The following is a 25,787-nucleotide window of genomic DNA, read 5'->3' as shown; positions in this document are numbered from 1 at the left end:
CTGCCATTAGCACTATGCTGCTTCTCTAGAGGGCAACAGAGAGCTTTATATCTGAACGGGCAACCTCAGCATATATAAGCCTGAATACCATCATTATGAAGGTCACCATGGAAGTTGCATTTCCATTCTCTCTCTCTTTCCCCACTGCTGAAGGAGGGCAAGGCTGGAAGGAGGTGGGGGGGGGGGGGGAGAGATGACAGGCCAGATTGCATGATCAAATAATCTACCATGGCTTGTTTTAATTGGCAGGGCGTGCTAAAGCGTTTCGGGTGGTTCACAAAAACTACAATCCTGGTAGAGCTCATCGTATTATGTTCGCAGAAGGCGGGCATATACAGGCATGGGTAAATGAAGATACAAAGAGTGGCTGAAATGTTCTCAGCCAAAATACAGTGGAACAGGGTTGGAATTAGGCTACAAACCTTTAATCTACCATTGCACTATAAAAAAAAATGAGATCCATAAGAAATGGATCTCTTAAGGAGATGGAGAAGAGAAGGTCACATTATGTCTACTCTGTGGACAACCTATGGGAAGTTGTTAGATCTACAATTGTGATTTGTAGAATCCTACGTTAACTCCTGCTCAAAGGCCTCATCTTGAGTACTGTGTCCAGTTCTGGGAACCACACTTCAAGAAGGATGCAGGCAAGTTTGAGGGCAATGAGGATGATCAGGGGGCTGAAAACAAATCCCCACGAGGAGAGACTGAAAGAACTGGGCATGTTTAGCCCTGAGAAGAGAAGACTAAGGGGAGACATGATAGCACTCTTCAAGTACTCGAAAGGCTGTCACACAGAGGAAGGCCGGGATCTCTTCTCAATCATCCCAGAGTGCAGGACACGGAATAATGGGCTCAAGTTACAGGAAGCCAGATTCTGGCTGGACATCAGGAAAAACTTCCTAACTGTTAGAGCAGTACGACAATGGAACCAATTAACTAGGGAGATATTCAAGCTGGACAGTCATCTGTCAGGTACGCTTTAATATGGATTCCTACATTGAGTAGGGGGTTGGACTTGATGATCTTAGAAGCACCTTCCAACTATACTCTTCTATGATTCTATGAAGGTCTTTGATATCATTTAATCTTTACAAAGCTTATATATTACATCAAATGTTGTATGCAGGTAAAATACAGAAGTTGTCTATCAAGAGAATCATTATTCTTTCAAATCGTGTTCTCTCACTTCATCTGTGGTCCTTTCTTACTTATACATATACTTAGTAGTAACAGGTCCAACATTATGATGGTCAAGGGGCAAAGGACAATTGATAACGGCAGGGACTAATTGGGTGATTATAAGGCACATCTGAATACAGAAAGAAATTGTCCTTTGCTAAGGATTCTTTGTTAATAGTGTCTAGGCTACCCAGTAGCAGTCATGGGAGAAGGATTTGCTCCCTATCAGCCCCTTCTCCCCACATAACGGTGTCCTCAGGAGCAGCGCTTTAGAAATGTGTGGCACCTATTCATATATATGGGGAATAGTGAGAAGCATTTGCATTCATTCATGTAGAGCTAATGTAAAGTTTCACGGTGTCCCCTGAACTTCTCCTGGTTGGGTCCTCTCCCATTCCTAACAGCATCAGTGTGTGCAGCAGCAGCAAAAGCAGTGGGCTAGCTGGGGAGTGCTGCTGCTTGTGCCTGCTATTTTAATTTCCCCACTATTTATTTATTTATTTATTTATTACATTTCTATACCGCCCAATAGCCGGAGCTCTCTGGGCGGTTCACAAAAATTAAAAAACATTCAAAGTATAAAACAACAGTATAAAACCATAATATAAAATACAATATAAAAGCTCAACCAGATAAAAACAGCAGCAATGCAAAATTACAAATTTAAAACCATGTTATTTAAAATTTATAGATTGTTAAAATGTTGGGAGAATAAAAAGGTCTTCACCTGGCGTCTAAAAGCATATAATGTAGGTGCCAAGCGAACCTCCTTAGGGAGCTCATTCCACAGCCGGGGTGCCACAGCAGAGAAGGCCCTCCTCCTGGTAGCCACCTGCCTCACTTCCTTTGGCAGGGGCTCGCGGAGAAGGACCCTTGAGGATGACCTTAGGGTCCGGGCAGGTAAATACGGGAGGAGGCATTCCTTCAGATAGCCTGGCCCCAATCCGTTTAGGGCTTTAAATGTTAATATCAGCACTTTGAATCGGGCCCGGACCTGGACTGGCAGCCAATGAAGCTGGAAAAGGACTGGCATAATGTGGTCTCATCGGCCAGTCCCTGTTAGTAAGCGTGCTGCCCTGTTTTGTACCAGTTGAAGTTTCCGGACCGTTTTCAAAGGCAGCCCCACGTATAACGCATTGCAGTAATCCAAATGAGAGGTTATCAGAGCATGGATAACTGTAGCTAGGCTATCTCTGTCCAGATAAGGGCGCAGCTGGTATATCAGCCTGAGCTGGTAAAAGGTGCTCTTTGCCAGTGAGTTCACCTGTGTCTCAAGTGACAGTTCTGGATCCAAGAGCACCCCCAAACTACGGACCCGATTACGACACAATGCCACATAGCATAGCATATCACTGTCAAGATAGCATCACTTTGTTAGAATCCCATGGCACTGTGGGGAAATTAAAATGGCAGCCACCCAGGCTCCAATATTGGGTGGCTGCTGGTTTTCCTTTGCCCTGTCCTGAGAGGACAGCTGGGCCCAAGTGGCTAGTAGTTGGCATTTGGCAGTGGGCCCTCCTGAGGGCCCAGGCCATTGGCAACCGGCCAATAGTGCTGAATCCTGACACCCAGCCAGCATTCATCCTCTAGAATATGGAATGGTGCAATGGAATAGGAAGTCCAGTACCAGTATTATAATATCACAGGAACCAGGAGATTGTCTTTTTCTATAACTATTTCTATATCGATATCAGTATCTTGAAAGGTGTTATTTCACTTTGATGATATCCAAGTGTATAGTATATATTGTTAGATAAAAAACAGTAATAGTGCTAGCTTGATTTTGAGTACTTTAGTGTCAGAGATTTTGACTGAAATTAATAAATGGAAGCAGCTACATTGCAACCAAATCTCTAATGCTTGTCCTACTGTATATGTAACCTAAGACCACACAACATATTCACCCTACAGGTCTGCAATAAATTATTGAGCTAAAGAAGAAACTGCCTGATGTTCCTGATGCATTGTGAACATACTGATATACAGAAAAGCTTGGCGAAGCTGAGGTTGTCACAGCAGCAAGAGGATAGATGAGGGCTGGGTCATTGTATTAGCTTTTCAAGTGTCGAGATTTGAATGAAGGCCATGTACAACCTGATAAATGCTTTGAGCGTAGAGGTGTTTTAGGAGGGAAGAATGTGGCACACCCTTATTAAGAAAAACAAGCTTTCGTACTCACTTGTGTCTCTTACTAGAATCTATGCATGAAAGTGATAATGCAGCAAACTGATAACCCTTTGAACAGTCTCCCCACCCACCCCGGCAAAAAAAAACAGCTGCTCAAGTTCAGCCTATGGCTTACTCTTTGTTCTTTTCCTTAGCTTCAGTAGCCTTTCTCTTTCTTTCTAAGTTGGAGTTGCTGCAAAGCATTATCAGCATCTACATTCCACCTGCTACAGTCTCAAACAAGCAGCAATGGTCTTCCCCTTCCATCCAAGACAGCTGGACATTTCTGGGATGGGCTGCTATCATTATTTTGGAACATAGCAGCTGGGAATTTGTCTATTGACACAGATGGGAATTTCACAATAAATCAAACTGGCTCACTGACTCTTACAGCTATGTAAAATATCATTTATGTATGTATTATTTATTTGTTTTATTTATATTACAACTTTTCCTCAAAGGAGTCCAAGGTGAGAACATGAAGAGCCATGCTGGATTAGATCAAGGGTCCATCTAGTCCAACACTCTGTTCACACAGCTGTCTACCAGGGACCAACAGAGCCGGACATAGAATCATAGAATAGCAGAGTTGGAAGGGGCCTACAAGGCCATCGAGTCCAACCCCCTGCTCAATGCAGGAATCCACCCTAAAGCATCCCTGACAGATGGTTGTCCAGCTGCCTCTTGAATGCCTCTAGTGTGCAACAGCACCCTCCCACCCATGTTCCCCAGCAACTAGTGCACACAGGCTCACTGCCTCAGATACTGGATGTAGCACACAACCTTTAGGGTTAGTAGCCATTGATAGCCTTCTCCTCCAGGCATTTATCTAACCCCCTTTTAAAGCCATCCAAACTGTATCATGATTCCCCTCCTCTTCATTTTACCCTCACAACAAGCCTATGAGGTAGGTTAGGCTGAGAGTCAATGACTGGCCCAAAGTCACCGAATAAGCTTCAAGGCAGAGTGGGAACTTAAACTCGGGTTTCCCTGGTCCCAGTCCAACATTCTAACCATATTGGCTCTCTACGCCTATACTGAGGTAGATTAAAAGCCTATGTAAAAAATAGCATGTACAATATATTCATGAGCATTTGCAGAAACAGCTTGTACACTGCATAAAGATGGGAAATTATTCTCTCACATTTAGATGTATCAATTGGCACTACTAGTCTCATTTCTAAAAAAAACAAATAAAAAAACCATCTAACTGTGAAACAAATATTAAAATCTTGCAACTTAATTTGAAATCACAGATGCATAAAATCAAAGAAGTAGATGGGGCAAGGCCTTCAGAAGCAGGTGCTTCTGGGTGATTTGCTGGAATCGTATTTCCCTGCTCCTGCCATTCAAGTTGCCTGTAAGCCAGTAAAGCTGCTCCTGACTTGAAGTCATGATATTTTCAGTGTCAGTGCACAGTAGCACAGATGTAACCACGCAGGGAGTGCCACCATATTATGTAACTTGGCATATATATGGACATAACATTCTCATTAACACTGAAATCACAGCAGAGACAGAGGTGTACTCTGCTGTGAGGACACTGCTATAGAGCACTGCCAGTGGAAATGAGCCATTCCAAATCTGGTTTGGAAGCAGGTTCAAATCAGAGACCTGAGGTATTAGGAATTCTGTGGGGACGTCCACCCTTTAGTCAGCCAGTTCCATGTAACTTTTCCTCTGACAGGACTGACTTCTGGTCCCCCACTCCTCGCTGGCCAAGTGGCTTGTGCTTTCTTACAACTGTCCAGGTCTTCCAGAACAGAAGACATACAGTTTCCTAATCTTAGGCCTGGAAGCAATGTTGTTACTAAGTGTTGGTCTACAAATGTTCTGTAATCTACTTTAAAACCACTTCAACTTTAAAATCACTTCACTGGCTGCCAATCAGTTTTCGGGCGAAGTATAAAGTGTTGGTTATTACCTTTAAAGCGCCACATGGTTTGGGTCCAGGTTACCTGCGGGATCACCTTCTCCTGTACAATCCTCCCCACACATTCAGGTCCTCTGGGAAGTGCCTACTCCAAGAGATTCGACTGCTTAATACTGTCTCTGAGTTTAAAACAGCCGTAAAGTCTAGTCTCTTCCGGCAGGCCTACCCAGATGAGTTTTAAACCTAAGAATTTTAAGATGTTGTGATTGTTATTTTAATATTGTATTGGTTTTATATGCTGTTTTAACCAGTTTTACATATTATATTGTATTCGGTGTTATTCCCTGCCTCGATCCAGAGGGAGAGACAGGTAAGAAATAAATTTATCATTATTATTTAGCAAAACAATTCACCGTAGTAATTCGGTATGACCAGCTATACCATGTAGCACTGCTTGTCACTTGGAAATTCCCAAGAAGGAGAATTCCCGTGGCAACTATGGAGGTTCCCTGAGGTGTCTGTCACAGTCATGAAGAGAGTCTCCACACCATTAGGTGTGTCTGTATCAAATGCAATTGTCAGTTACAGCTGGGTATGAGGAGTCACAATGTGGAACTGGCTCACTACGTGAGCCAGTTAACATGGAGACCAGCTAGATGTTTTGGACCACAATGTCCCTGAGCATGCTGGCTAGGGCTGATGAGAATTGTAGTCCAAAATATCTGGACAGCACCAGTTTAAGGGAAGCTGATGTAGGCCATTGCAACACTTACTTTGCATATTAACCTTATGATGTAAAGCCAGAATTTGCTACCTGCCACAGTAGAACTGGCCACTCATTAGCTGGGAAAGCAAAGGTATACTCAAGTTGAATGTACTTTCTTTTGAATTTAATTCAAAGAACTGAAAAAAATAATAATTTTCACCTCCTTTAAATGCTGCAAGGGTTGGCTGCACATTGCTCCTGGAACAGCAGCTAATCTATTATTGATCAAGAAATAATTAGTGTTTTAAGTGACTTCTGAAGAAGAAAAAAACAGAAAGGTGGAGGGGGGGGGAAACGAACACCACCACAAGAACCATGTAAGTAGCCTTTGGGGACTTCAAGGGCTGATGCTTGGCATTTCTGCTGCCTGCGTCATCACGCTAAGCTGTCAACATATAGGCTTCACTCAGTAGCAACAGCCACTGAAAATATTTCATGGCATCTTCAAGAACTGAATTCAGGGAATTCCCATTTGGATTGGTGCTAGGCATCACATGTCTATAGAAACCTTAAACCAATCTACTTACAGCATTTAGCAATGTGAATACACATAACCTTCATTTCTATTCCCCCTTCCTCTGAAGGAAAAAAGAAGTTCCTAGCCTAAATAACTACACTGTGGATGCTTTCATCTCCAGTGATAGTAAGAAAAATGTCCCAGGTACTGTGGTCATGGACTTTTCCTACAGCAAGGTGATATCTTTATATCCAATAGAGCAGCTGTTGTATTATGAAAGCACACACAACAGTATTATAACATTATTAACTAAAAACAAACAACCCTGTCCTATTTGACAGCATTTTTAAATGAGGAAAATACTGTGGATTTTCCCTCTTCTGCTAGAGGATGGGCAATGAGAGTGTGAATGACATTATTTTGAAGGAAATAAAGAAAAAGAGGCAGGGGTACAGGCTTTCAGCAAAGCAATATGCAAAGGTTCACTCATTTTTTACTAAACGGTCAGTCTCCTGAGATAAACAGAATTACATGGAAGGCCAAAAGAAAGGAAAAAGTGTTTGGGCAGTGAGGAGGGAAGAGAGGGAAAGGGCTCTAGAATGACACCTGTTTGTAAACAGTCTCTTTGTTCACTAGGGCAGGATTATCTCTAAATGGATTAAGGTTCTACACACAAGATTTTAAAGCTTCTAACAAATCAGCATTCAATGGAGAAGTGTTCACTACAATTCCAAATTAATAGAGAAGATATTTTGTAACTTGATTGCAGTGAGGAGAGAAGACTCCCCCCCCTTTTTTTTCAAACCAATGATTTTAATCCATTCATCAGATTTGACTTAATTAACAGGGGCGGTGAGATGAGGGGAAAGAAAGCAGACTGAAAATCAATTCCCTCCCCCCACTTTGCTCGAAAGCAAACGGCTATCTCTCCTGCTCCCTGCCTCCCGTAAAGCTGATATGCTTGTACGTGTTTTACACACTTGCTTCCATTTTAACCAAAGGCCAAATTCCTTCCTGACTGTGACACAGAAGTACACCCATACGGTCTGACATTTGTGGGATTTGAGGCTGAGTGCAAACTGCGTTCTCCTCCCTCTCCAACGTTAATGCAAACTGACAATAGTAGAGGCCTGCGGTCATGTGACTTTAATCAGCACGGCCCTAAGTCAGCAGAACCACATTAATTATTTCAGGGGTTTCTTTTCGACGAGCAGAGAAACTTGCATGGAGAGCGGGAAGAGATTTCTGCTTATCGTCCTGCTTTTCATAGGAAGGTGGGGCCTCGTGAAGGTGGAGCTCCAGAACGGACTATCAGCGAAGTTTTTCAGCATCTTCCATTACTGTAACAATCTCCTTCTTATCTTCCCCAAATGGGCTGGGTATGGACAACCCCCACCCTCGCTTCCACCCCCACCCTTCAAACACATGGGTACAACTTTAACTCTATGGATAGCTAACTCTCTATGCCTGTTCATTTATGTTGATCCCCAGCATGACAAAATCCTCTGTTTTAATTATACTTTTAGGCGATAACCATTAGCTAACACGCCAACCAGGTAACCAACATGATAATAGCAAGAACAGGAAAAGATCGGAAAACACCCCCTCCCCCTGCTTTCTCCTCTAAAAAGGCAACGGGGAAATAAAATCCGCACCTGCAGCATAATGCTGCTGAACCCAAGCATAAACAACAAAGGATGCCCTCCACAGCGAAAGAAACTGTCTCATACTTGCAATGTTCAGGCAGCTAAATGTAGCCACAGGAAATTGTGATGGTACACCTTTGTATTATAGAAGGGTTTTTCTCTGTTGCTGCTGTTAGGGAACAAGCTTTGGGATTCTTTCTCTCCCCCCCTTTCCTGAATTATTCATCATATAGCGCATTATAAGGCTTAAAACCGGTGTATCCCACTGATAGGGAACGCTGTCTGAAAAGGAGGTGGAGCTTCCCCACACAATCATTCAACAAGGAAACAATGGGATTTTAAAGGGTAGGTTCAATGCTGTGAAGCTCAATCCGTCAGAAGTAGAAATGTGTAAGTCACTAAACTGAATTCCATCCAAGCACTCCCTCCTCCTTCCAGCTTTCTCGCCAACCACTTTCTGCCCTGCATTCTTCCGGACTCTCACCATTCAGTACAATCCACGCAAAGCAATTAGCGCAGCAACGGAACGGCATCCAGCAACTTTCACATGGAATGACTGGGGTGGGGTTGGAAACGGAGGGCGAAGAAGCGAGCCACATATAACAAGCTTCCCACAAGTATTTTTATTTATACGTCGAGAAACGCCCACCCCGTGCCCCAGACAAAAATAATCAAACAGGTATAGGAGCTGAAAAGTGCTTACCGACTTTGGACTCTTCTTTGGGGCTGGCAGTCCTGAAAAAATGGCAACAAAGGGGAAACAAAAATTATTATTAGCATATAAATCTTTACCTTCCTTAAGGAAAAAAAAATCCTAGGTGTATCATCCGAATGTAGCCATCTGCAGAGTTATGTCAGATTTTGCTCTAGCATCGGAGTTGCCAGTCTGTTCATATCGAATCAAAGCACAGCGTTTGGGGGGGGGGGAGTTGGAGAAAGGAGGGGAAAGAGGGAGAAAGAGTGCGTGGAGGGGGGGAGGAGATCTATCTGCATTAGCTATGCTGCCTTGTGCTGCAGCAGCCTGGAGGCTGGTGAAAGAAATTCACAGACCTCAGCGGCCTGGGAAATTGAACACTTGGATAGAATCTCAAGCGCTCTCCTGGATTAAGAGACTTAGCTTACAATTAAGCCAAGGATATTACCTTTTGACGCGACCGGCGTGTCAAATTTATCAGACCAATCGGAACAGTAGTGGAGAAAAACGATAGATAGATAGATAGATAGATAGCTCTGCTTCCAGACACTTTTTAACATGCAAGCTTCCCCCCCCCCTCACACACACCCCTTTTTTCACAACAGCAAAAACAAGAGAACAAAGGATAATAAGGTTTATCTGTAACCACGGTCAGTTATAAATATGGATGCTACTGGCAACCCCCCAAGTTTGCTGCCAAGTCCAGTCTCCATCATTATATGCAGAGATCATCAGCTAGTCGCGTTCGTATGGAGTGCAGCAGATTCACAATGAACGCAAGGCTAAGTATTTCTGGATACAGAGAGGTGAATGGGTGGCTAGGGAGCAGAGGGAGGTAGGTTTTTTTTCTGGCTTTAATGGTGATGAAAATGCAAATGAGAAAGCACTTTAAAGCTCAGGGGGGAAGCCTATAGATTTTGCATTTTGGAGAGAGAGAGAGAGTGAGAGAGTGAGTGAGAGAGAGAGAGAGAGAGAGAGAGAGAGAGAGAGAGAGAGAGAGAGAGAAAGAGCCTAAAAACTGCTGCATGTCATTGTTTCTCTAACATTGGGGAAATTGGACGAGGGGTTTCTCCTTGCCACCACTTTTTGTAGCACAATGTCCCATTGGAAATGGAGTTCATGCTTATGGTAACTGATTGGGAAGACTGTGTGCCTAAGCAGACGGGGGAGGGTAAGAAAAAAAATTACTTCAGAAATCAGAGAAAAAAGAACTATGGAGCAAAGTGGCAAAGTGATGCTCCTGAAATATACACACATATTATGTATGAAACTGCAAAGGAACCCTAATGTGTGAAATCTGTTCTCATTTTTTTATTTTCAAGCACTTACTCATTATGTTTTCTTTTCATTTTATAACCTCTTTAGTGATTACTGAAAAATATATTCCTGATCCAACGTTACACCGAAAATGAAATAAGTTGCATGAATGGAAACAAAATTCCGTGCGTGAGGAAGGGGCTTCTTGTCCTGTGCAAGATTAAATCATATTGACTTCTTGCTATCTGGTTGATCACCAGTATCCATATGACTATGTCAGTTGATGTTCTTGCATGGCCGTACTTGTTAAGATGTGGCTCATGATAACAGTGATGGATGCTGAATTAAAATGCCCTTTACACTCTAGTACAGGTGTACTGGCATCAGTGTTGCCACAATTGCACATTCTCCATGTCACTGCATTAGTCATTCACTGAGATACTTGCCTACTCATTGCCAATTCTAACCAGTAGTAGAAAAAATGTTTCAATGGCATGGTGCACATTCAAACCTAGCCCCATACAAATGCTTCCTTTTCCCCTTAAGCCCACATATCCATTGTTTCAATTGGACTACACCCTAGCAGTTTGCAGGAATCAAATTCTATTTAAGAAGCCTAACATCTACCTTTCTGTATGGCAGATAGCTATAAGGTAAGAAATGTGGTGGTCCACAAAGAACAAGCAAACCAGAAGCATCCTTCATAATACAACAACATTTACAAATCAAACAAATTTGGGTGAGATATTCTCCCATTTTTTGCAATACCAACCCAAATGGCACAAATTCCTCAGGCTAAGATGGGTTTTAGTACAGTGAAACATGAAAACAGTTCCATTTAAATATATAAAATGAGAAATTTGGTTTTGCTGACAAATGACTGGATGACTACAGTACGCTAAAAGAGCTTCTAGCTGTGTTCGACAAAACACTAAGCCAGAATTTATGAGAATCCTAACTTATTGTTCATGAACAAGGGTGATGGATCGTTCCTCCTGCAAGCAGGAGCAGCTAAAGAAAATGGAAACTTACTAGGGTGAAAAAGCTTAGTGTAAGGTCTAAACCCAGATCCTGGCTTATTGCTCCTCTAAGAAGCCTGGATCTGTAAGCCAACTTCAGCCCTTGGTTTCAAACTCTGCCTTGTTGGAGGAGAGATAAGCCCTGAGTCTGGGTTCAGATGTAAGTGTAATGCTAAGCTTTTCCACCCTGATAAGTGTACTTTAGTGGCTTAGATTATTATTATTTTATTATTATTATTATTTATTTATATAGCACCATCGATGTACATGGTGCTGTACAGATAACACAGTAAATAGCAAGACCCTGCCGCATAGGCTTACAATAGATAGTGAAGTGCTTTAAGAATTCATCAGACTGTTTTCAGAGTCATTTTATGTTGTGACCTGGGGGCTGTCTAAACATTGTCTGTGCCCTGTGGTGGCTCTGAATCGGTGCTGCGTCGATTATATGACACATCCGCCAATTCGGAGCCACTGCAGGGCAAATTGACAAAGCTGCACAAATAAAAAGTTAGGGACTTAATGTGACTTTTTACACTGGAGCGAGGTCGCTGCGGCTCTTCCACTGTCTAATCTTGCTACGGCGTTGCTCCAGTGTCGCTTGGGGAGGGAGGGGGACGTTCCAGGAGGATGGCAACCGATGATTGGTCGCCAGAAGCTGGGCTAGGGGCAAGGCTGCCAGAAAGCCCACGCTACCTCCTGCAATCAAGATTAGCGAATGTGCAGGGTTTAACAGTGGCACAGACACCTGCCTGCTCTAAGGCTTTGGGGTGGTGCAGAACAAGACACACCCATCTAATAGAAATTGTGTTATCAAATTCATTGACTTGCTGGCTCTTTGCAGAACTGCCTGAAGCAATGTAGGGAACAATCCTGATCTTAAGAGCCTGTTGCTATATTTTAAAGGCCGCCCCCAGAACTCCATCATGACTTGCAGGCTGGGTCACCTTAATCTAGCGAAAAGAGGAGAGGCGTACTCTAGTGCTATGAAAAGCGTGTATCTTTAATGATGAGTCTTAAAAATACTCATCATTAAAGATACATGCTTTCCATAGCACTAGAGTACATCTCTCCTCTTTCTGCTTGTATTGGTGCTTTCTCCCTCTCATCGCAGATCACCTTAATCTAGACCAATCAAAATGGCTTCATTTTCTAATAACATATTCTGTACAAATGGCTTCAGCTTTTAACATATCTTTGCTCTTTCTCTCTCTCTCTCTGTGTGTGTGTGTGTGTGTGTGTGTGTCGGACAGAATAATCAAATAATCTTTGTAATTAGATATCCCAAATAAATTAAAACTAAAAGACACAAAAGAGTTTTGTATTTTTTTTTAAGTTAACCAGGAATTAACTTATGGCACCAAGGTTATTAAATGTTAAAATGTAATAAACATGAACTACTGAATAAACCTTCCCTCTTAATGTTTGCCAATACTTCCAGCTGCTACCATCCCCCAAAAGGCTGAAAACAGCAAGGAAAAAATGGTGGAAAATATACACAAGCTACTGTCTGGCAAGGCCTTCAAAAGCCCATGAATCTTGCGATGGTTCTGCTTTGTGCCAGAGTTTGCTGCAGAACAAGCAATAATTGACTTTTCATCAAAACAAACAAATACACCTGATTCTTATAAAATATATATACATGCACCATAGGCGGATTATGTCCAGACAAATGTACAGCTACAAGGAACATCCTGGAGAATACTTTCCTATTAATATTTGACTATAAAATGGGGCTTTAAAATCAGACCCTATTTACAAGTGCAATTCCAGCTGTCAAGGACCAAGCCAGGAAATAAAGTTGCCGCAATCTGCATTATGTATTCCCTGTAAGAAGGACAAGGAGCAGTACAAAATGTTTACTATCAGCAAACTAGAAACCACATTTGAAGATGACTCTATACTTTTGAATACTGACAATATTCGTGTAAGTCTTTGCAACACTAACTCAAATATTTCCCCTAAAAGAATGGAGTTCATGTACACTGGTGGAAGCAGTTCTCAATGAAATGCACAAACACAGAGAGAAATAGACAAGATCAACAAGAATAGAACCACCACTGAGGGTGGAATAGGTTTCACAAAATAATAAGCCAAACTGACCAAAAAGCTAGAAAGTCAAAGGCCATGGCTAGACCAAGCCTATATCCCGGGATTGTCACGGGATCATCCCTGTGCATCCAAATGACACACAGGGGATCCCGGGAGCAGGCAGGGACGACCCCTCTATTTGCCTGGGATAATCCTTAGGTCTAGCTAAGGCCAAAGACAGTCAAACCAAAGAAGTATCCTCATCTCAAAGAAAAATGAATTTTAAAAGCCACAACTTCAACTTTCGTGGTATAAATACCCCAGAGAGGTTTTCACTAACAGACAGCAATACTGTAACTCAATGGAGAAGAATGGAGTCAACCATCCACCTGCTATCAATCATAATCTTAGGTGAACACAACCATTTACCAAGAGGTGACTTTCTTTGGCATTTATAATAAATTTGTCATCTCAAGTCCAAAAAACTCACCTTTATTCCCTTCCTTCACCAATCTTGACTGGATGTGGATGTATGGTAAAATGTTCACCACCACCACCTGACAGGAAGTTACAAATGTCCAGCTTGCAAAGTGATTACATGCACACCATGTTAAGTTACTGCATATTGGATGGTAGCATTCACCTTTCGTCAAAGTTGGCCTGCGACATGAACAGCAGGGAAGCCCAATAGAAAAAGAAAGGACAGCAGGAGTATTACAAACAGAATGGCTCTTAAGAACCACAGGTGAAACTGGCAGAAGGAACAAGTTTGGTGGCAGAGAAGTTGGGGGGACGGACGGACAGGAAGGAGACAGAAGCAGATGGAATTGGAACTATTACAGGAAATGGAGATATGTGGCATGAATGAAACATCTGAATGTGAAACAGTGCCTTCTACTGGACAGGAAGAGCCACAGCAAATACTTCTAAACAAATTCAAGTTCATCACAAAATAGAAGCTATACTCCTTTCAGGTGCCATTGTAATAAACAGTCTTTGTTTAATGAAAGCTAACAGTTACTTTCTTCACAAAAGGGAATTTATACACAAGACTAATATCATATTCTTAGCATTTAAAGCAACAGTGTATATGCATAGGGTTCTCTAAAATGAAGGAAATAGAGCATTTAAATTAAACTAATTATCACTAAGATTATCACAAACATCTGAACCAAAACATTATTCTCACTGTTCAGTGCTCCTTAAAGTTGTGTTTGTAACCAGCTTCTTTGACTTAGCAAACAACACTTTGGGAAAAAGGATAATCATGCACTATTAAGCACTTCTTGTATAACTTCTATTGTTTTATAATGACTTAGATGTTAACTCTGTTATGAAAAACTATCAATGATGGAATTTCCTGCCATATTAATACATTCTCTTTACACAACATTTATGCTGGTCTATTAAAAAGGACATTCATTCTCTTTTAAAATAGATGGTCAATGCATAGATTCATGTATCATAGTGGCAGCTACTAAGATACCAAAGAGCATGAACCAATACAATAGTCTAAAATAATCACCAATAACTAAGCTCATTAGCCATTGAAATTTGTGGTCTTCTATTTCCGTCATACTCTATGATGCCCCTTTATTTTGACATTTACACACAACTACTGAACTATGAGAGCTGAAGTACCTATGGACTGGGAGATCAAGATTGCAATATGAAGGGCAAATCAAGCTGGCATTCCCAATGCAATGTGTCCCCAGGGTCTGTGAGGCTCTTCTTACCTCCCACCCTGATGCCTATCTGGACACCCTATCTAGACATGGGTGGATGGTGGCCCTTCTGGAGGTTGATGTCTGGTAACGTATTTTGGAGAATCTAAAATTGCTGCCAAGTAGCTCTCATTCAGAAGTGCCACTGCTGTCTGCTTTGGTACAGATGCCAGGGAATAAGTGAAGTGACAAGGAGAGAAAAGCGGAATGAGGAAGGAGTGAAAGCAGAGCAACGGGGAGGACTAAGGGAAACAGAATAGAGTAATGAAGAAACAGTGTATATGTGTGTATGGGGAGAGGGGGAAAAGCTGTGTGCCACAGGAGCCAGAAGACAGAATGGAATAACATAGAAAGAATGGGGTACGCGCACAGAAGAAGTACATTCACAACCTTAATTTTGTGTAATTTGAATGTAACGAACCTTATCCCAAACCACTTTTAAATCATAGATCATATCAACCTTCATGGCTTGAATACAAATCCCAAATCCAGTGCTTTCTAGTGCCACCATGGCACAAAAATATGGATCTGAGTTTTACATGTGATTCCCCTCCAACCCTCCCCCAAAACAAACAAACTACCAACAATTCATAGGTCACTTCTATTGCCAAATATATATTGTTTCATTTGGCTTTATTGGCGGGGCAAGTAAAAATCTTGAAGATTCATGAGGATCTGTGAATCCATGTTCTTGAACCATGGACCTCAAAAGGTTGAGGACCAGGGGTATGGGTTTATGGATATATGTTCTGAGATAAGGGATGCCTTGTATCATACCTGGGGCTCTGCACTAATGGACATCTTTTATTTTATTTTTTAAAGAAGGGCATCTATCTTACTGTACACAAGTAGATATCAGAAAGGGAAAACAAACTTCTCACCATGTGGAAAGGGAGCTAACACGAGCTTCCTCTTAGCAAATGCACATCAATAAGTTTGACTTTCAAGTGCAAAACAAGGAGCTCTTAATTATTAACACTAATGGCCAATAATGTTGTTTGGTGGAGAAGACATGAGGACGCTAAACAAACTTTAAACTAACAAGTTGACAAATGATAACGGAAACGAAAAGCCAGGAAAGAATCGTTTACCTCATCTCTGAGCCCAATTACAAATTAAAATATCTGAAGATAAATGGAACAACAAGCCCTTAACTCACCAAAACTTTTGATTTTTTACATGTTTAAGTGGCAGAATCATCAGTATAGACATGGGCTGAGAGAATGAAAAACTCCTAGCCAGGATAAATATTCGAGGCTAAATTCAAACATAAGTGATCACATAAAACAGGATAATCATAATTTTTGCAGCATGCAATCTCCATTACACAGAGAAAGACCAAGGTAATTAACAAGGGTGGCCAAAACATCTTATAATTCCTTGTGCATTCCTGTTTGCTGATTGTGCATTTCTGTGTTCACTCAGATTCATTGTTCTCTCACACCAGGTACAAATAACCAAAATCAAGTAGAATAGAACAACCACAGTAGAACTCGAGCCTATTGTTGGGTTATTGTGCCAGAACTTTTATCTCTCTGGAACTCTGTTTGTGCTCAGAAACAAACACACAACACGCAGGTCTTACACAGCAGAGCTGGTTTATTTCCTTCAGGCTTCTGTGCAGTCCAATTCAGATCAGTTCAGATCAGCACACTGAGGCATACACAGAGAGCAGTGATCATAGAGCAGTGATCAGTAAGCAGTGATCAGTTCCATTTTACACAAGTGAGAAACTATATACAGATCTACACAATTCTTATCTACATTACATACAGCTGTGATGAGGCTAACTTAGAATCTTGGCAAGGTTCCCAGAACAGCCTCTATCTCAAAGTAATTGCCCACAGATATACTTTCTCTGTTTAACCCTGAGATAGCCATACACACACAATTTTAATGACTAAGCAAGTATTTCTTTCATATACTTAACAGTCCTCCTCTTGCGCATGTTGTTTAAATTGTGTTACAATCTGAGACCCAGCTTTAAAAGCATCTCTTTGTGTTTTACCATTGATACTGGTTTTGTGAATAAATCAGCCAACATCATTTCAGATGGACAATATTCAAGCTTAATCCAGCCCTTCTGAATTATATCTTTCACATGAGAATAACGAACATCCACATGTTTAGTTCTTGGTTTACACTTTTCAGATGTAGCCATACTAATACATGCCTGATTATCCTCAAATATGGTTACTGGTGTCTCAATTTCCAACCTTAGATCAGCAAATAATTGTTTATACCACTCAATCTCATTACAAGCCAGAGATAAGCTGATATATTCTGCTTCTGTACTAGAGGTTGCTACACAATTTTGTTTTCTTGTATACCAATCAATCAAAGATTGATTGTAAAAGAATGCTGCTCCACTGGTAGACTTTCTATCAATTGCGTTAGCCCAGTCAGCATCTGCATAAACACAGAAATTTCCATCTTTGTGTGTAGATATTTCCAATTTGTGATTGATTGTACCTTTTAGATATCTCAATACACGTTTTACAGCTGTCCAATCAGTTACAGAAGGTTTTGTCATTTTTCTGCTTAAAAGATTTACAGCAAATGTAATATCTGGTCTACTTAGGTTTGCTAGATAAAGTAAACTTCCAATCACACTCTGATATTTCTGTATGTCTTCCATTTCAGTACTGTCTGTCTGATTTTGAAAATCAGTGACCATAGGAGTGGCAACAATTTTACAATTCTCCATGCTGTGTTCTTCCAGCAGTTTTTTAATTTTGCCACTTTGTTCAATCAGAAATGACCCTGTGTTAGAATCTTTTGAAATTTGCATTCCCAAATAACTTTTCACTGAACCAAGGTCTTTTAACTCAAAATGTCTTTGCAGCTGGTTTACAAATGTGTTTTTCTGTTCTTCTTCATTAAAAACCAGTAACAAATCATCTACATAAATCAGCAAATACACTACATTTGAACCATCCTGTTTTGTGTACAAACAATGATCAGCTTTGCTTTGTTTAAAACCCATTTTGATCAATACATTGTCCAGTTTCTTATTCCAACACCTTGCTGCTTGCCTCAAACCATATATGGATTTTTTCAATTTACAAACTAACCCTGGATTTTTAACAAAACCTTTTGGTTGAGTCATGTAAATTTCCTCAGTTAAATCTCCATATAAGAAAGCTGTTTTGATGTCAAAATGAAATACATTCAATTGTTTTTCTGCTGCAATTTTTAACAAAAGTTTTACACTTGAGTATTTTGTTGTAGGTGCATAAACTTCTTCAAAATCTATTAGATATTTTTGAGCAAATCCTCTTGCTACCAATCTTGCTCTGTAACGTTCCACCTGTCCTTTCTCATTTTGTTTTACTTTGAATACCCATTTACAGGTAATGGCTTTACGACCTTCAGGTAAAGGTACTAGCTCCCACGTTTCATTTTTTTCCATTGCTCTGATTTCCTCTGACATTGCTTCATGCCAGCCCTGAGCTTCTGTAGGTTCCATCTCCTGAATTTCCTCAAATGAAGTAGGTTCATAGGCTACTAGTAAAGCTCTATGAGAAACCTGTTTGCTTTGGTATTCATCTGAGTAACGAATTGGAGCTTTGCGTTCCCTTTCTGATCGTCTTGGCATAGTTACAGGCATAGTTTCCTCCTCTACAGTTTCTTCCCCCTCTCTCTCTTGCTGAGATTGTTCAGGAATTTCTTCTGTTTCTACAGCTTTCTGTTCTACAGGCAAACTTACATACTGTTTTGTTTCCTGCATTTGTTCATGAAAAACTACATCTCTGCTCACAATTACACTTTTGTGATATGGAGACCACAAACGATAGCCTTTTGTTTGTGTATCATATCCCAACAGTTTACATTCCAAACTTCTTTGAGCTAGCTTTCCTGGTCTGTTTTCTTTCTGAATATGAGCAAAACATTTACTTCCAAAAACTCTTATATGTGACACTCTAGGTTTTCTTTTGTAAAACATTTCATATGGAGTTTTTTCATGTACAGAGTGGTAAAGCCTGTTTAACAAATAATTTGAGGTGGACAAAGCTTCTGCCCAGAACAGATTAGACAATCCTGACTCTTTCAATAGAGCTCTTAACATGTTCTGCAAGGTTCTGTTTTTCCTTTCTGCAACTCCATTTTGAAATGGTGAATATGGAGCAGTAAGGTCATGTTGTATACCCTCATCACTGAGGAATTTTTTAAATTGGTTGCTAAGAAATTCACCTCCCCGGTCCGTTCTTAGATTAGCTATAGGTTCTTTAAATCTATTTTTACTCCACTTAACAAAGGCTTTAAACTTTCCAAAAGTTTCACTCTTCTGTTTTAACACATACACAAATCCAAATCTACTGTAATCATCAACAATAGACAAGAAAAATCTGTTTCCTCCTTGACTTGTCTCAAAAGGACCTGCAAGATCTGCATGTATTAATTCAAAAATTCTTTTTGTTGTTCTCTCACTATGTTTTGGAATGTTTGACTTATGACACTTGGTTTCACTGCATACATTACATTCTAGATAGTTAGAACATGGTTTGATTTTCACCCCTTCACACAATTCTGGAATCTTAGAAATTGTTTTATAGTTAGCATGACCAAACCTTTTATGAGTTAAATGGATACACTCTTGGTGTGGTTTGCAATTGGCTATTGTTTTTGTTGTGACTTTGCTGGCTACAACTTCATTTTCTGTACAAGTATTAATCACATACAAAGATTCTTTCATTATTCCCTGCACACACACCTTGTTTCCCTGTTTTATAGTACAATTTTCTTCAGTAAAACAAACCTCATACCCCATTTCTGTTAACTGAAACACACTTAGAAGGTTTGTTTCTAATTCTGGTACATATAAAACACTTTGTAGTTCAACTCCCAGACAATCAAAATATACATTACCCACACCACAAATTTGGATTTTTGTTCCATTTGCAAGGGTAACACACTTTTGCTCTGAAGTAGAAGTTTCCAAGGTTACAAATGAAAGTTTGTCTTTTGCCATACTTATTGAAGCCCCAGAGTCCAAAAACCAAGGATTCATTGTCTCTTTGACTCTTGCTAGAAGACACTTCTTTTTTGATTCAGCTTCATTCATGTTGTTTTCTTCTCTCCACTTTGCTGTTGACTGCTTTTTCTTGTTGTTGTTGCAATCCCGCCTTAAGTGTCCTGTGGAACCACAGTTAAAGCATTTCCTTGCCTTTAATGCAGCCACCACGTCAGAAGATTTATGGCTTTGTTGAAATTCAGCCACAGGAAGTTTAAGGCTCTGTTGTTTTGAAGCTTGTCTTCTTTCATAGGTTTCCAGTAGTTTTCCAGCTACATACTCGAGGGTTAAATTTTTCTCCTCTTGACTTTCCATCATGGTGACAACCGCGTCATACGATGAATCAAGACTTGACAAAATCACATAGACTTGGTGTATAGTTGTAAACTCCATCCCTCGTGCCCTGAGTTGATTGAAGATTTCTCTCATGCTTTTCAAATGGTTTGACATAGACTCCCCTGGTTTCAGCTTCATTCCATACAGTTTCCGGGTTAGAATTACTTTACTGCCCGCTGTTTCTCTTTGATATACAGCTTGTAGCGCATTCCAGCACTCTTTTGATGTATTCAAAAACTGAATGAAGGAAATTTGAGAGTCTTCCACAGCTAATGCAATAACTGCCATTGCTTTTGCATCGTCCTTAAACCATTTAGCATTCTGTGGATCTGCTCTATCTGGTGGATCCTCTGTGACTACATACCACAGTTCAGCCTGAATCAGATACATTTGCATTTTGTAAGACCATAATGCATAGTTAGAGTCATTCAGCTTTTCCAACAATTGATGCAAACCAGACATATTAGCTCCTGCCATTTCCTCTGCTTTAGGAATTTGTATCTCACCGTCCTTCTGCTCAGAGTCCTCCTCAGAGTCAGCCGACTGAGATTTTTCCTCACTTTGCAGCACTGGCTTTAGCTTGATGTCTTCCTCCATCAACAGTCTTCTGTTTTAGCAGACTCCTGGTTCTGATACTGCACCGTTCCCACCAAGTTCTGGTTCTTCTGCCTAGGTTAGGCTGGCGTAGGCTTCCTGGACTGGACTGGGCCCATAACCTTTGTTGGGTTATTGTGCCAGAACTTTTATCTCTCTGGAACTCTGTTTGTGCTCAGAAACAAACACACAACACGCAGGTCTTACACAGCAGAGCTGGTTTATTTCCTTCAGGCTTCTGTGCAGTCCAATTCAGATCAGTTCAGATCAGCACACTGAGGCATACACAGAGAGCAGTGATCATAGAGCAGTGATCAGTAAGCAGTGATCAGTTCCATTTTACACAAGTGAGAAACTATATACAGATCTACACAATTCTTATCTACATTACATACAGCTGTGATGAGGCTAACTTAGAATCTTGGCAAGGTTCCCAGAACAGCCTCTATCTCAAAGTAATTGCCCACAGATATACTTTCTCTGTTTAACCCTGAGATAGCCATACACACACAATTTTAATGACTAAGCAAGTATTTCTTTCATATACTTAACACCTATACCTGATTCCATGAATTTGATCCTCGTACTCCACTGATTCATTGTTTTATTCAAATTCTTGGTTGGACTCAAATGGGATGAAAGCATGTTCTTCAACTTTTCACAAGTGAAAATAAAGGTAGCAGCAAACATAGTTCCTTGTCTAAGGTCTCACCCTACCAACAGTGCATTTAGCTGAAAGGCTACTCTGTCTATTGCAGAGGTAGGAACCTCTTTCAGCCCCAGGGCAGAATTCAATTTAGAAGAAGCTCTTGAGGGTGTGTCACATTCGTGCAATGGGCGGAGCCAAAGAAAAAGGGGCTGGGCCAAATTAAGAAAAAACACCAGCATATTTTAGTTTAAAGTTCTTACTTCTAATAACTAAGCCTTAGTTTCAACCCTTTAGAAGGAGGAAAAAGAACACACAAAGCTGGAAAACTACCAAACGATTGGCAGTCAGGGGAAAAGGGGTGTGGCTATCTGTTGAAACTTAGAAGGCTGGATTTGGCACATGGGCCTGAGGTTCCCCACCGCTGTGTTCATTGACTCTGCAACAGCCTGTCTTTCACTGCTTAAAAAGTGAAGACTCCGTTTGTTCCTGGATTCAAGTTATACAACTAGAAAAGCAAGACTGTCCTCCAATATATTATCAGTGTTCAAGATACACTTCAGCAGCTACAGTGTGTGCAATGGCAGGCTGTGCACTGCATGGCACCTTAGCATTCACCCACAGGCACTTACTTACATGTGCGTGTGTTACAGATGATGCTTCCTTCCCTAACTCCACTATTAGACTTTAACTATTAGAGGCCAAGGGTGGGGGCTGCTGAAGCCTGAAGAATGACAGCTCAATCCATGCATATTGACATTATTAATAAGGCTTCCCCAAAAGGTAAAAATTAAGAGGCTAAAAAAACGACAATGGTTTACCAGTTGACTCATATGATAGAAAAAACATTCTGTTTCCAATGGTGGCCATTTTTAAGCAGGGCATAAGCCCTTCCATCTGGTAATCAGAAATTTGTTGCCCAGGGGCATGAGGTTTCAATCTAGCTATTACGGCTAATAGCCACTGATATATCTATACCCCATTAATTTGATTAATCTTTTAAAAAAGCCATCTAACCTTGGGGGAATCACTACATCTTACGGTAGGAATACCATAAATTATGCATTGTATGAAGAAATATTGTCTTGTCTCTCCAGAACCTGCCAAAATATTCACTTTGGTGACCTCTGGATTCTGGTATTATCAGAGGAAGAGAAGAATTTCTACCTACCTACCTATTCTAACCTGCCCATATATCTATAATTTTTCCATGATATCAATATAAATCTTAAGATTTGTATCATTACAGCCAACATAAACGGTAGCAAGCAACCGTTTATTTACCTAATAAATTTATTTACCTAACCGTTTATTTACCTAAATAACCGTTTATTCACCTAACCGTTTATTTACCTAAACGGTTAGGTAAATACCCTAACGTTTGCAGAAAGACAAAATACCATTGAGTGTATGGGTAGGGAGAAAGAACTAAACCAAAATGTTTCAGGAATACTGTCATTTGAATTCAAAGAACCGTATGGGAATAGTGAAATGCTAGGATACTGCTTAGCAAGCCATTAGAGCCTTGTCAAGCCAAGGGATTATTATTCCATTCAGTGATTCAATGAGACAAACTAACAAAACCATTTCCTTGAAATCTAGGTATATAATCCATCCTAGAAGTGTTGATTGTTTATGAAGATGCTTAATTAATCACCCAGCTGCAACTATTTTGACAAAACTCAGGTGTGGTCTCAGTATTTCATACTTCCCAAATTATGCACTGAAGCCATTTGTGCTAAGCATGACATGGGAATCTGCTTTTAGCAAGGCAGAATAAAATACAGTTGTTCTCTTAGCTGAGACAATCTAACATCTGCTTGATTTACTGATGTGGAAGGAATAGCTGGGAGAATAGAGAATCTCATCTCTAGTTAAATCTGCCTTGTTGAATGCACAATATAAGGTTCTGCTGTGCCACCTTGTGTTATATCATATCACATCTGATATAAAACACCAGTACATGGCTAGAGCTTGTAGCGTTCACATAAGATTAGTATTCCACATAATAAACACAGATCATAATACATGCATTTCAAAAAGGCCCTATTAGATTTAGCCCTACCAGCCCCATTTCAGTTTTAGTGATGGCTTAATTAAAACTAGATCATACTGACCACTAAATGCTTGGAAAAACAGCAGAGTCTTGCACCAGTTTAAAGACTATCACATTTATTGTAGAGCCCAATATGTATATGATAAAACATACATCTGACAGGTTCTAGATCCATGGAAGCTTATGCCACAATAGTCTTTAAGGTGCTACAACAGACTAACACAGCTGCCCTCTTTTCTTACTAACAGACACAGACTCAGTTTTAGTAATTATTTCTTTATCTATCCATCTCAAGGGTTTATGCCGCAAATCCTACGAAAACATCTGATTAATTTCTCAGCCAAAATTTCTATCCCATTTTCAAGACTTTTAACAAATGAACCACCACTACAACCAGCCAACAGCTGTATTCTTGAATTTTGCACATGTTGCACAACAACAGTCTTATGCAAATGCAAGAGAATTTATTTCAATCATGTACCCTGTGGGCTAAAATTATTTTTACATTTCAATTATACTAATTGCCTATTTGCTTAATTTTCTACAACAGCCTCTCCAGCATTCCATCAAACTTTATACCAATCGTGCAAGATTAGGAAATGATACAAGATACTTGAAATTTAAAAATATCTAAATAAATGGAGAGTTCGCAAAAATATACAAAATGATGAACTGTCCTTTGCTTTAGTAATGGTGATTGGACCACATAAGCATCTTGGGAAATGTTGGTAGCATTTATATTTGCCCTATTTTGATGAGAATATGTGAATGTATTGTAAGTGCACATTGCACAGTGATGGGTTCTACTACAGTTGATTATGGGTCAGTTAGGCATAGATAAACTCCTGGGAGTCACAACACTTCCGATTATCTGATGTTACATGGAAAAGGAAGATTTCCTAGGAAGGGTAAGAACAGGAAAAGTGGATGATTGAGGTCTGCTTCAAACAGTACAGATTGCCTCCTGGGAAATCATTTCCACTTAAGAACTGATATGAAACCTACATGCATGTATAAGCTACAAATTCAGAGCTGAGCTGAAATGGTCCTGCCACCTTTATCGCCATGTTTTGCAGGTTGCAAAGCTGAGGGAGATGATTTGGGGGATATATAAACAGAGCAAGCTGATTGGTGAACATCATTCGTTATTTTATTTATTTATTTATTTATTTAATTACATTTATATACCGCCCCACAGCCGAAGCTCTCTGGGCGGTTACCCATAAGACTATGGGGAGTGAGGGCAGGAAGAATTCCCCTAATTCTGATTTGGCTTCAGGATGATGAAGACACTTGCCCAGTGCCCAGCAATTTTAGGTGAAATAACAACAACAACAACATCATGATGATGATGATGATGATGATGATGATGATATCAACAGAACCAAAATACTGGCAACAGTTAAAAAAAAGGTTGGGTGTTGTGAAACATTTTAAGTGGAAAAACTTCTAAAAACATTTGGCTCTGCTCTAAGCAAAATGCAGGCACATGCATTCATCACATGTGATGATGTGAGTCAGGCAATTCCTAGAAGAGCTTTCCGTAATTTTTATTGACTTTTTTTTAGCACAACACAATCAACAAGAAAGTCAATAAAGGCAACTAAAAACATTAAAGAGAAAAGAAGGAATGTGTGTTGGTCCTAATACTCGCTTAATACATACAGGCTGTTTAAATATTTAAATTGTTCTTCTGTTACTACAATCCATCATGGGCTGCTCCTTCAGGGATACTGTAAGAACAGTCTTCAATCCAAGTAAGAGCATTGGGACAATTGTTTAAAAGTGTGGGAGTATGGGAATTCCATTGATCATCTCGATAATACACAATATAGCAGCTACAGAGCCCTAAAAGGATCATATTTAGCTTGCAAACAAGATATATTTGATTTTTTTCAGAGCTACAGATGCCTTGGTACATAGGGTATTCTATGTGGAAGAGGGGTATAAGGTTGATAGGAGCAGGATACCAAATGGTTTAATGAAAGAGATGAAGAAGCTATTTCTAATTTGTCATTCAAGAAGTATGAGATGTACAAGAAGAAAACAGATTAATTAAAGATTGAAATGAAAAAGCAGTAAGAGGTCTGGCTCCAGGTTTACGAGGTTCTTAGCAAGGCACCATCTGGTGGACACACTCCTATGTCATTGGGCCCCGTCCTATGTGGATGAGTCCTAGCAAGTTTACCTCACAGTGGTGGGCAGAAACAGCATTTTCAATCAGAGCTGGGTCTAGGAGAATCATAGAGTAGTAGAGTTGGAAGGGGCTTATAAGGCCATCAAATCCACCCCCCTGCTCAATGCAGGGGTCTACCTTAAAGCATCC

The 25,787-nt window shown here is 40.3% G+C and overlaps 1 protein-coding gene across 9 annotated transcripts in view; it reads right to left on the bottom strand.

Moving 5' to 3' along the window:
* Nucleotides 1–25,787, bottom strand: part of MAGI1 (membrane associated guanylate kinase, WW and PDZ domain containing 1) — a 527,537-nt gene that overhangs the window by 52,511 nt on the left and 449,239 nt on the right. For all 9 annotated transcript variants that reach the window (XM_063122040.1, XM_063122041.1, XM_063122042.1 and 6 more), the window contains one exon: nucleotides 8,794–8,825. In XM_063122040.1, coding sequence (XP_062978110.1) covers nucleotides 8,794–8,825 — 32 coding nt within the window. The remainder of the gene's footprint in view (nucleotides 1–8,793; nucleotides 8,826–25,787) is intronic.

Source organism: Elgaria multicarinata, chromosome 3 (assembly GCF_023053635.1).
Source record: "Elgaria multicarinata webbii isolate HBS135686 ecotype San Diego chromosome 3, rElgMul1.1.pri, whole genome shotgun sequence".
In the NCBI taxonomy this organism is placed as follows: domain Eukaryota; kingdom Metazoa; phylum Chordata; class Lepidosauria; order Squamata; family Anguidae; genus Elgaria; species Elgaria multicarinata.
This window is presented reverse-complemented; position numbering and strand designations above follow the sequence as displayed.